This window comes from Eupeodes corollae, chromosome 1 (assembly GCF_945859685.1).
Source record: "Eupeodes corollae chromosome 1, idEupCoro1.1, whole genome shotgun sequence".
Lineage (NCBI taxonomy): Eukaryota > Metazoa > Arthropoda > Insecta > Diptera > Syrphidae > Eupeodes > Eupeodes corollae.
In genome coordinates, this window is record NC_079147.1 from 25,444,016 (window position 1) to 25,456,409 (window position 12,394).

The following is a 12,394-nucleotide window of genomic DNA, read 5'->3' on the forward strand; positions in this document are numbered from 1 at the left end:
TCATAATGGCGTGGCCCTTATGTGACAGTTTGGTGTGCTGTTGCTGAATTTGGTGTGTTAGGTCTATATTTTTTCGAAGAAAATGGGCAAAAAGTTAAGTTAATGCGGATCGCTACTGTCACATGATTGAGGCCTTTCTCCAACCAAACTTAAATCAGTTTACTAGGAACCACAAAGAAGTCGGGTTAAAGTTTTAAAAATTAAATAAAATTTGTCTGTTAAATTGTCCATTTATTTGTCATTGCCTTTTAAAATATGGGAGATCTTTTTGCCGGACCCTGTAGATCTGTGAAAACACAAATGTCCCCTATTTTTGAATTCCATGGCCCAAAATTAATTGAATTATTTTTGATTTAAGATCGAATCTGCAGATCTGTTTTTTTTTGCAGCTTTACAATATAAATATAATTCTTAAAAATGTTTTATAATGACAAAACTAAAAACCAATTGCAAATTGTTTCATATGCCAAAAAGAAAAACAATCTTTATCCCATTTCATCAATCCCATTTATAAAGAGTGGTTGACTTTTAAGAACCAATATTGATTTAAAATTAAGGACAAATAATTTAGAAAAGTATTGTCATTTATTTTCATAATGATAATATTGGTATAGTATAGTGGAACAAAATATTAGCGAAATGGCCGCAGCAATCTCGGCAAGGTACGGATTTATCTCATTCTTTAGCCCTTGAATTGTTGAAGTTCAACGATGTCAAATAACATGAGCTTGGCAGCTAATGGACATCGCCACAACGTGAGATAACACGGACATTAAAGAGCTTTTGTTTCGTTAAATTTGTGGCAAGTGGCATGGTATTGTTGAAACCAATCACCGTAACTGCCTGACTGCCTTTATTTTTTGAAAGAAATATGGCCCGATGATGCTGTCCTTGTCAGCCCATAAACCGCACCAAACAGTCACTCTTTACAGTGGGTGCGTTTATTTTTGACAATCGCACCATTGGATTATCATTTGTCCATATGCGGCAATTCCGCTTATTAATGAATCCACTCAGGTGAAAATGAGCCTCATCAATGGAGATGATTTTCTTCAAACAATTAATTATACACTGTTGCCATTTCTTAAAACCATTATGACCATTGACGACGCTGGAAAAAGTCAAGAGGCTTTAGTCGATTGCACGTTGTAAGCGCGTAAATTCAAGTCTTTATGCATACTGTTCATCAACGACGAGCGTAAGAGGTACAATTGTAGGGCACAACGTTGAGGTGGACGGGTCTTCAGCCTCACTATCGCAAACAGCAGTAATATTTTTTGTAGTTTGAGATGTACTAGCATGCATTGGTGTTTTAACATCTCCTGCAGACCAGATATGGTCAAATGTTGATTTTTCTGATTGTATGCACACGTGAACGATTAAAATTACCTAACAAATCACTAACTCCAATTTTCATAACAATCTTTCCATGTTTCAAATTAAGTTAGCCCGAAATCGAGAAATGTCAATGGAAATGCAGAAAAAAACTTGACGTTTAGGTATGGTTCACATTCAACATCGCCCTTTAAAATTTAACCACCCTTTATATCAAAAATGTTTAAGTTAGGAATTCCATACCGTTATTATTTCAAATTCAAATTTAAATAAAGTAAAAATCTAACCGTCAATTCAAAAGATCGAACTTAAAGAAGCTTTCTAGCTTTGATTTAACATTTAACATTTCTCCGATCTACTCGTTACAGTTAAAACTTAAATACAAGCTTTCTTTTAATAAACAAACTTACACATATAAAAACACAACTAAATAACTTTTTTTTTCTTATTTCTATTTCCAGATAATCATCGAATATTGTTTATAACTTTGTATGTTATCAACAAACTAAAATATTATCTTGTCTTCGTTAAAAAAAAGCTCAACATTGGAGGATAACCGAACCGAATCGTAACGTCGTCGTCGATATCAACAAATCTCAAAAATGAAATCAAATGACGGTAATGAGCCTGACATTGGCCAACATGAGACAGTCTACGTAACGCCGCACAATCGAACGTATTCGTCTGAAGCGGAATATCGAATAAGGTCTGATTAACTAAAACGTGTTTTAACTATTGGTGTTGTTTTTGTTTATAATCATTTTTTTTTATATTGTAGGCCAATGCCTGTTATTTTGTTAAGCTTAACATAAAATGACGTTGCACTTTGTATTCATGGTGAAAATATTTAAGTCATTTGAACTTATTTAATGGAAAAGTTAAAAAGAAAACACACGTTGTTTGGAGTTTTTAAGAGAAAAAGTTCGTTTTGTGATTTCACTGTGTATATTTGTTTAAATTAATTAATAAGACAGAAGTTTATGATGTTTACTTTGAGCTTACCTAACTTTTTTTATATCTTTTAACATTTGCTTTGATATTTTTAGTTAATTAAATTAGCAAAAACAGCTATTAAAGAAAAAAATCGGCGATAGATTAAATTTTTAACTAAACTTTAACCTTGATCACAGCTACGTCTTGAGGTTATTTTAAGCACCAGTAAAAACTACAAACTGCATGTCATTATCGTTAGCATTCCGCACACCTTCATTTGAACAATAAAAGTTTTGTCTTCCAAAAAGCTGACTCTAAAATTACGTCAATAGACCTAATCTTTTAGGCAAAACATTCGATTCATAACTTATTTCAATGGAGAAGTCAGACATTGCCGCGTATAAATCTGTGTTTTTTTATTTGGAATATTTAACTTGACTTTTTGTGGAGCAAAGTCAAGATATTGATAAAAATTTGACATAGTTATAAATAGATACGATAATAAAAGTGAGTATCGTATTTTTTGTATTTGCTCTTGTATAGATTATTTAACAATAAACAAAAAACTAGCTGAAATGCCTGTCTTTTCTTGGGCAATGCTTATAGCCAATTAGCAATTAACTTTTATGCAAATGGATCAAAAACCGATGACGAACGCGTGTACTTCGACTACCTGTCTCTCATTTCATCTTCCCAATCACTGTAGCGTGCTTCAGTTAGAACTTCTATCAAAGAAGACCTCTCTTAGCTAAGAGAAAACGTGATATCCACATCCGGTAAAGCTGTCATAAAATCATTAGACTCTGCCTCAATGAGCTCACTGACAGCGTTAAACTGCCGATAATCTCTTAAGGAGATGAAGGAACAGTTCCACATCAGAAAACTATAAAGTTCACGAACTTGCATTAAATGGTACAACTTTAGCTTTGTTGGAAACAAATCTAACATCGGTATACCCACAGCTTACTTACTTACTTAAAGTGGCGCTACAGTCCTGTGTGATCTAGGGCCTCACCCGACAAACTTCTCCATCTAGCTCGGTCCCTAGGTAGATGTCTCCAGTTTTGCGCTCCAAGTTGGGTGAGGTCACCTTCCACTTATGCGCGCCACCTGATCCGCGGTATTCCTCTGCTGCGCTGTCCTGTGGGTGTGGATTCGAAGACTTTCCGGGCCGGAGCATTGGTTTCCATGCGCTCTACGTGACCCAGCCATCTTAGTCGTTGGACTTTTACTCTTCTTGCTAAGTCTACATCGCTATACAGCCCGTACAGCTCGTCGTTCCATCTTCCCCTCCTTCCCCTTCGATGCATACGGGACCGTAGATCACACGAAGAACTTTTCTCCCAAGGTGCTTTCATCCGCTTTTGTCATAGTCCATGCTTCTGCACCGTATAGCAGGACGGTTATCATCCCCGGTCTTATATAGCAACACTTTGGTCCCTCGAGAGAGGACTTTACCATTGAATTGCTTTCTTAGTCCAAAGAAACAGCGGTTTGCAAGAGTTATTCTGCGTTTGATCTCAGCGCTGGTTTTGTTTTCTGCGTTTACAAAGGAGACTAGGCAAACGAAGTCCTTGACTACCTCAAGATACGTCTGTCGATGGTGATGTTTTGACCGGTGTCGGTGTTGTATGTCCTTTCTTGACGACAGCATGTACTTTGTTTTGCCCTCATTAACCGTTAAACCGATTTTTGCCGCCTCTGCCTCAATACTCACAAAAGCCCCATTGACATCACGCTGAGTTCTTCCGATTATGTCAATTCCATCAGCATATGCCAGTAATTGGACAGACTTTTGAAAGATAGTGCCTCTATGTTTAACAAATCACATGACAGCGCATCACCTTGTCTAAAACCTTTTTTGACATCGATAGGTTCTGTTAAGTCGTTTCCAACCTTTATGGAGCAGCGTGAATTCTCCATGGTCATCCTGCACGAACGGACGAGTTTGGCAGGGATGCCAAAACTAGACATGGCTCTATACAGCTCGTCCCTGTACATGCTGTCATATGCGGCCTTGAAATCGATGAAAAGATGGTGGATGTCGATTTGGTGTTCTTGGGATTCTTCCAGGATGTGCCGTAATGTGAATATTTGATCAACTGTGGACTTTCCTGGTCAGGTTGTTGACGATGGGCTTTACACATTCACATATTACGGCAGAGAAGATTTTATAGGCGATGTTAAGTAGACTGATTCCTCTATAATTGGTGCAGTTTAGAGGGTCTCCTTTTTTCAGGATCAGGCAAACAATACTGAAGTTCCATTCATCGGGCATGCTTTCTTCCGACGATATCTTACAGATAAGTTGGTGCATGTTCCTAACCAACTTATCTCCAGCTGCTTTAAAGAGCTCGGCATTCAAGCCATCGGCTCTAGCGGCTTTATTAGACTTTAGCTTAGATGTGGCAATCTTTACTTCGTCTAAGTCGGGAGGACGGGATTGTTGGCGTTCGTCGTCTATGTTGAATGGATCATCCTGCCTGACAACGGAATTCACTTCGTCGTCGTCGTTATACAGTCTGCAGAAGTGGTCCTTCCATATCCTCAGCATTGACTGCGGTTCCTCTATGATGTTTCCAGTTTCGTCTTTACAGCCTTCGGTTCTGGGCTTATGTACCTGTGAATTTCGTTTCACCTGTTCATAAAACTTTAGAACTTCATTCCTGCTTTTAAACCTCTCAACATCTTCGATGACGCTTCTCATGCTCTCTCTTTTTCCTTCTAAGAAGTCGGCGTTCCTTTCACCTCTTATGCTCATAGAGCTCATGAGCAGCTCTCGTCCTTTTATGCAGCGCCGCTTTACGTGCCTGTTGTTTGGCTGCATTTGCCTGCCGACATTCCTCATCAAACCAGGGGTTCCTTGTTGGTGGCTGTTTGAAACCCAGCACATCAGTGGCGGCTTCTCTGATTGCATCTTGGCACTGTTGCCACTGGTTTTCGATATATTGTGTTGGCGGCAGAGAACTTCGAGAGAGGTTACTTGTAACTCGGTCGGAAAAGGATTTGGCGATCTCTGGCGATTGTAGCCGTTCGACGTTGTACCTTCTCCCAGCACCTCCCTGTTTGCCTTGGGTCTGGAAATCCGATGCTACCTTGGCTACAACGAGGTAGTGGTCCGAGTCGATGTTAGCTCCTCGGAAAGTTCGTACATCCATGATGCTGGAAGCGTGTCTGACGTCGATCGCAATGTGGTCAATCTGTTTGACGGTAGATTGATCTAGAGAAGTCCAAGCACCTTTCTGGATGTTGAGATGTGGAAAACGCGTACTGGCTACCATGACGTTTCGCCTCGCAGAAAAATCTATGAGCCTGAATCCGTTGTCGGAAGTGTTGTCGTGCAGGCTGTTCTTCCCGATTATTCCACCAAAGATGTCTTCCCTTCCTAGCTTGGCATTAAAATTGCCCAGGAATATTTTAATGTCGTAGCTAGGGCACTGCTCATATGTTTTGTCTAGGAGCTAGAAGAACATATCTTTGGTGTTGTCGTTTTTCTCTTCTGTGGGGGCGTGCGCGCATATCAGGCTAATGTCTGGGTACAATGACGAAGCCGCATCCATATAAGCGCTGTTGGTTTTCGTGGTAGTAGTCACCATAGTAAATATCGCAGTTTTTCATCCACTTTTTGCCCGGCCCATCCCATCGTATTTCCTGGATGGCGGTGATATCTGCTTTATAGCGGTCTAGGGCCTCCGCTAATTCTTCGGCCGCCCGTGGTCTGTTAAAGGACCTAACATTCCACGTGCATATCCGAAGTTCGTTGTCCTTTATTCGTTTGCGTTGGTTGTCAACAGTAAATCCGTCCGTATCCGAGGCTTGTTGGTGCTTCGCAATCGCAACTATGAAAGCTTTTACAACCCCCAACTTGGAGGGCCAGATCCTAAGTATAACTCCAAGGATGGGGAGCCGGATAAAACCGCTCCTTATAGGCCTGGGCTCGGAATAAGTCGAAGAAGCCCTATAAGGTGTTCACTAAGTAGTTCAACCTTACTGGAACTGTAGACGCTAAAGGTACTAGGCACCCGATGTTCACCGCGGGCATGTGAGAGTAGCAGTTGATAGACAGAGGTTGGTTTAACTATGGGTCTAAGTGTGTTGGTTTTCCCGTCGGCTGCAGAACTGCAAAGACAAAATATGTGCTAAGCACCGTGGAATTTAATTAAAAACCCAATATTGTCTTATATGGTTTAAGCAAAATAAATCATCCTTGCCAATATATATGACACTTGAATCAATGAAACTGAATGCGTTGTCGCCAAAAATAAGGCACGATGTTTGTCTGTCCTTCTAGCTAAAATTACCAATGCATATATGTGTATATTTCCAAAACTTGAGTACAATTCCCAACTCTGGTGTTCCAGTAACTTACTTAAACTTTTTAAATAGTATTTAAAGCAAAGACTTTAAAATGATTGATGCAATAACATCACTAACTCATTTACGCCACTCGAATATCGTCTTAAAGTTTCTTGCCTCACTCTTTTTAATATTTTCATGAATCTAGTGAAATGGCCTCCCCTTAAAAAGCTTCTAGGAATGCCCATTAGTTTACTCTTTAACCCAACTTCAGCTGTGCTACAAAGTACAAAGATTTGTTTTTCACCCGTACTGTGCGAATGTGGATTGCGCAGGCAAAAACACAAAAACAAAAATACGTAACACTGGGCAGTCAATTGCATTCTTTGAACGCAAATTTTGACCAAGACAACTTATTAGTTGGTCTTCAAACTCAAAAATTTAGTTGACTAACCCCTAATTGTCTACAACAAAAAATCTCAGGCAAGTCCATCTTGGCTCACAAAAGGTGACAAACATTTTTTATTAACATCTTTTGTATAAGAACATAATTTCAGAATACAAAATGTTATGTGCTTATTACTTTTTTCTACAAAACACGTATGCATATAAATATTAAGGAATTTAAGCGGCAATAAAATTAAAAAAAAAAGATTAGTTAACAAATTTAATTTATTGATAAATCACTTGAAAATTTATTAGATAATTTATAATTTAGCAAGATCAAGATTCTTATTTTATTTCTTGAAAGGTTACAAATTTTGTGTTGTACCCGTACCCCCTCTGCCACACTAGAGCGGGCTGTGCAACCTTATACTACATTTTCATTGTACAAACAGACACACACAGCCATCTGTCCCAGCCTTCAGTAGATGATGATAAAATTGGTGACTTTTTTTCTGAGGTCTTACTGACTTACTCTCACTTCTTCCTAAAAGAATATGTCATATTTTTAGATGAATCGATTTATTTTTACTAATTATTTACTAAAATTGAGCCTGCCAGTTTTGAACTATAAATCAGAGCTATAGCTTCATTAGGTGCCAGACATTCCAGGGAACTGCAAACTTTCAAAAAGTTGAACTAGTTTCTATTTGTTTAACATATTTAGGCTTCTAGCTTCATCTTAAATAATGCTAAGAAAATTATTATAGAGAAAACAAACCACAAATAAACAAACACCATGTGACAAAAGCTTCATTCTAAGCTACATTTGCTCTGGGATTGCATAACTCGACCTTACTTAATAGTATTAATAGCCAGGCGTGATGCATTCCGACTTGAAATATTAATTTCTATGCGTTTATCTTCCGTATCGCAAGAACAAAGACTCCATTCAAGAGATTTCTACTTCAATGATTCTATTGATCTAACAAATTCTGACATTGACTGTCTCAAAAGAGCTGGAAAGATCGTTAGGTCTACATAAATGTGCTATTAAAATTGTTCATCTCCAAGTCTATTGTGTTCGATTTCCAGCTAGCAGCAGCATCGCGTTCGACAGTTGTTAATAATATAAGTGAGCCATTCAAATTGAAGCTGTCTTTAAGTTAAATATTAAGCATCAAAAGGTGGTCAAAAGTTTTAGACCACCTCTGAAATTTGAGAAATATCGAGTTTTAACCCCATAAACTGAAGTTTTAGGAAAAAAGTTAATATGTTAAAAAAGTGAAGTGCATGTCTAGTTGTAAATGATAGAAAAATATAAACTAGTTTTGTACTAAACATAAATTATTTATTTGAAAAACCAATAAAAGCTCTAAATTGAGTTTTCATCAAAAAACCCTCCTTTAAATTCAATAATTTTATTTGCAATTCTGGGGCAATCTTCTTACAAGGTTTTGCATTTCTTCTTGTGGAATATTATTCCAGCAATTTTGTAGAGTTTCCCAAAGAGCAGATTCCGATGTTATGTGGTTATTCCGGACATTTCTGTCAAGCTCTTCCCATAAGAGCTCAATGGGGTTAATATCTAGAGACTGCGGTGGCCATACCATTGTTAATCACTATTTTTGTGATTTGTTAAATACTCGTAATTGGATTAAATAAAAAGATCAAGTTTGTATGTTTAAAAAAAAAGGAAAGAAGTTATTTTATTGTTTGGCCTCACTTTGCCTGAAGTCTAGGCTTACAAAATAAACTTTTCTGGTTGGGAGCTAAAGATCGACTGCCCCCATTAATCTGTGTAACTTAAAATTCTTAAAGCTTACAATAATTAAAAGGAATAAAAACGATGAGTCGCGAAATGCGAACAAAGGTTAATGTGTGCAATGCACAATCAGCAATTGTGTGGGAGGATGATTTTAATATCAATAGGGTGATATTGATATGGGGAATGTGTATTAAAATAAACACAAAATTTGGATGCTGGGCATCGTTATGTGTGGTCACTTGTGTGGCCAAACGGAAATTGGGAATAGGGTGTAGGAAATATATAACAGAAAGAGGTTGTACTTACTCTCGTTAGCAAATATTACATCATCTCACCAAGTTGCATCCTTATTTTTGTGTTCTCTCGCAAATTTGATCCGAATTTGCCTGTTACGCATATTGATAAATGGCTTTATTTCGGGCAACACGACCATTGTAGCCATTTGTCTTTATGGTTCGGTATAGCGATAATGTAGATATTTTCATTTTACATTCCATTAACACTTCTTGCACAATTTTTGCTGCACTTAAACGAGGTTTTGCTTTAATTTTTCTTGCTATTACCCATCTGCTTCTTTGGTTCGATCCTTCCTTCTCTTTTATACCTCCACACAATATCACCGACAGTATTTGGCTTCATGTCTAAAATATCAGCAATTTTTTTGTATTTTTCAACTTTATTATGGTGAAAAATAACAAGGTTTCTTTTTTCAAGGCTTGCATTTTTTCCTTTGCATTCCATGATTAACTTTTTAAATAAAACCAAACGATCTTACAGTAAATTGTTTTAAAAATGTATGCCAATGTCTAGTGAACACTTTATTTTAACGGTACTCTTGAATAGACAAACTGTTAATCGGGGCAAATGTCAAACTCAGTAAAGAAAACAAAAAACCGAATATTAATGAAGCACTTACATGCGTCCTTTTTGCGTTGTTTATTGTATATCTTAATGCTGTTAAGTGATTACATCATTTTTTTTAAATAAATTTTTAGGAAATAATATACTAATTTATAAAATAACCAATTAATAATACTAAATTCAACTTTTACTACGAGAAAAACACCAAAAGTAAGTTTAAGAATAAAAACCGAATATTAATGACACCCACTGTACATAGAAAAGAAAAATTTTCGAAGTGCAATTTCTCTAAGAAAATGTATGGGCTTGTTAAAACTAAACATCAAATTTTATCATTTTAAATAAACAAAAACAACATTTTTTAAATTACTATTTAAAATAAGGAAACTAAAAACTAAAGCAACTCCATAATTTCATGTCTCACAAATAATCGGACACCTTGCATTTAGTATTTTGTGGCGTACTCTTTTGATTTAATTACCGCCTCAAGGCGTCGAGGCATTGAAGAAACCAGTTTTGAACAAACTTCATGGAGTATTTGTGTCCATTCTTCTTGAAGACCCGTCTTTAGCTCCTGAATATCCTTTTGCGAGTCGCGAGTCGACGTCCTAATTCATTCCAAATATGCTCAATTGTATTAAGGTCAGGAGACTGTGCAGGTGTTTCAAGCACTTTGGTAGAATTATACAACAACCACGACCTTGCTGTGTAAGATGTATGCTTGGGGTCGTTGTCTTGGTAGAAGATAAAATTGTCTGTTATTCCAAGCTTACTAACACTTGCCACCAAATGTTGCTGTATAATGTTGCTCTATCCCTTTTGATCCATTTTATCTTCCACAAAGTGTAGGTTTCCAACACCAGAACTCCCCATACCATGATCTACCCACCGCCATGTTTCACAGTTGCCCGTGTATGTTTATGAGAGCATTCTTCATTTGATTTTCTCCTTACAAACATTCGTCTGTCTGATCCTTTCAAGTTAAATTTGCTTTCATCCGTGAACAAAACCTATTTTATGATGTTATAATGTGCATCTGTACACAAACAACAAAAATTCAAGAAATGTTACCTTCCTCCAGAATGAAGTATCCTTAGTTAAATGTTCCCTAGCAAATGTAAGCCTTTCTCTTCTATTTCTTTCACTTATGAATTTCTTTTTTCGGGCCACGGCCATTTAGACCTTGTTTTCGCTGTACTCTTCGCATCGTGTTGTTGCTCACTTCCTTATTCCTGGTCTCGTTTAAAAACACCTTTAGAGATTTCGAGGATAAGAAAGGATTTTCCTTCACTTGCCGAACAATTAGCTTTCTTTGTACATATCCAACTTTTTCCCTTGTCCTTTCCTGCTAACATTAAGGATCCTACCTTCATTTTTGTCCTGAATTGTTGAAAGGCTCCGTTGGACAATTTTGGCTATTTTGCGAACTGATTTTCTATCCTGACTATGCGTTATAACCAATTTAAATTTAAATTTCTACACCCTCCATACATTTAAATAGATAAATTGCACCGTCAACATTTTTCTTTTCTGTGTCCGATTAGTCGTGGGGGTCACTGTAGCTAATGAAAGTTCTTCACATTTCTTTTGATTTCTAAAACTGACTGCCGAAGATCTAGCAATCCCATAATGCAGGCTTGTATAAAAATGCAGTCTTTTGTGAATTCAGTCTTTAAAAATCAATTATTAAATTTAAACTATGCAATCACCAAACGGAATGCAAACAAATGGAAAGGAATGCGATGAATGCAAAAGAAAGCAAAAAATTGAAAAATAATGCAGTGAATGCAAAAGATTGCATGAACTTTTAAAGATTCCATTCAATTGATTGTAAATGAATGGAGGGAAAAAATTACTGCAATCTTTTTGCTACAATTAAATGGAGATTGTATAATTTAAAATTTGAAGTCTCAAAGTAAAGTCAATGAATGCAATCCCTCAATTGAAGTCATTAATGATTGCATTCAAAACAGATTGCATTCTTTTACAACCCTGATATATTGAATCAAATTGAAATCTCTAACCTCATTAACTTAGTCAGTAGCAAACAAGTGTGAAATTTTCCACTACATAAACTTGTAGTTTAAACAAAATCAATTAATATATATTTTACTATGCTCAATGACTTTTGAATTTTCTTAATGTCTTAACATTTTGTACATGTATTTTACATATATATTTTTTATTAATTTAACAAACAAAAATCAATTCGTTTATCACGACTCAATCAATCAGATAAATACATCCTGTTTGTTTTAATGAATGAATTTAAGTGGCAATTGTTACTAATCGCTAACTTCCCCAAAACAAATCGATATCATACTTGTTATAATGTTAGTCTTTAAATGTGATATCTTATTAAATTTTCGTTAAAAAGTTTATAGAAAATACAATCTATTTCAGTTAAACAAGAGAAAATAGCTCCTGTCTAAAGGGATTTGTTTCAGAGTTTCACTCCAAGCTCGATATTATGCAGTTTTCAAATTGTTATTACAGAAAATACTTGGATAGCAAACAATCTGAGCTTACATAGTCATTGATTTAAATTTGTTTCTGCCCCACTAACAAAAAAAAGCATTAAACTGTCCTGAACATAAATATCGACTTATAATTTTTCTATCGCAAGAGGTTTTTAAAATAGGTCTCTTAAAAACATTATAGCCAACCGAAAACGATGTCTTCAAAGTTAAAGTAAAACACATAATAGTTCTTAACAATAGATTGTATGATTTTCCAGGAGATTGCACTATAATGAAGTATGACCTGACTGGTAACAAATGGTCCGTCATCTGTGTCACAAGCCCAATTGGCGTTGTA

General features: G+C 36.3%; 1 protein-coding gene across 2 annotated transcripts in view; it reads left to right on the forward strand.

Annotated features, from left to right (window-relative positions):
* LOC129954131 (solute carrier family 52, riboflavin transporter, member 3-B) overlaps positions 1–12,394 on the forward strand; it is a 56,598-nt gene that overhangs the window by 38,816 nt on the left and 5,388 nt on the right. Inside the window, exon 2 of one of the 2 annotated variants that reach the window (XM_056067830.1) lies at positions 1,797–2,041. In XM_056067830.1, the coding sequence (XP_055923805.1) occupies positions 1,938–2,041 (104 nt within the window). In that variant the 5' untranslated portion in view covers positions 1,797–1,937. Of the gene's footprint in view, positions 1–1,796; positions 2,042–2,484; positions 2,776–12,394 lie in introns of those variants that run through there. The other variant, XM_056067831.1, reaches the window with a different exon arrangement.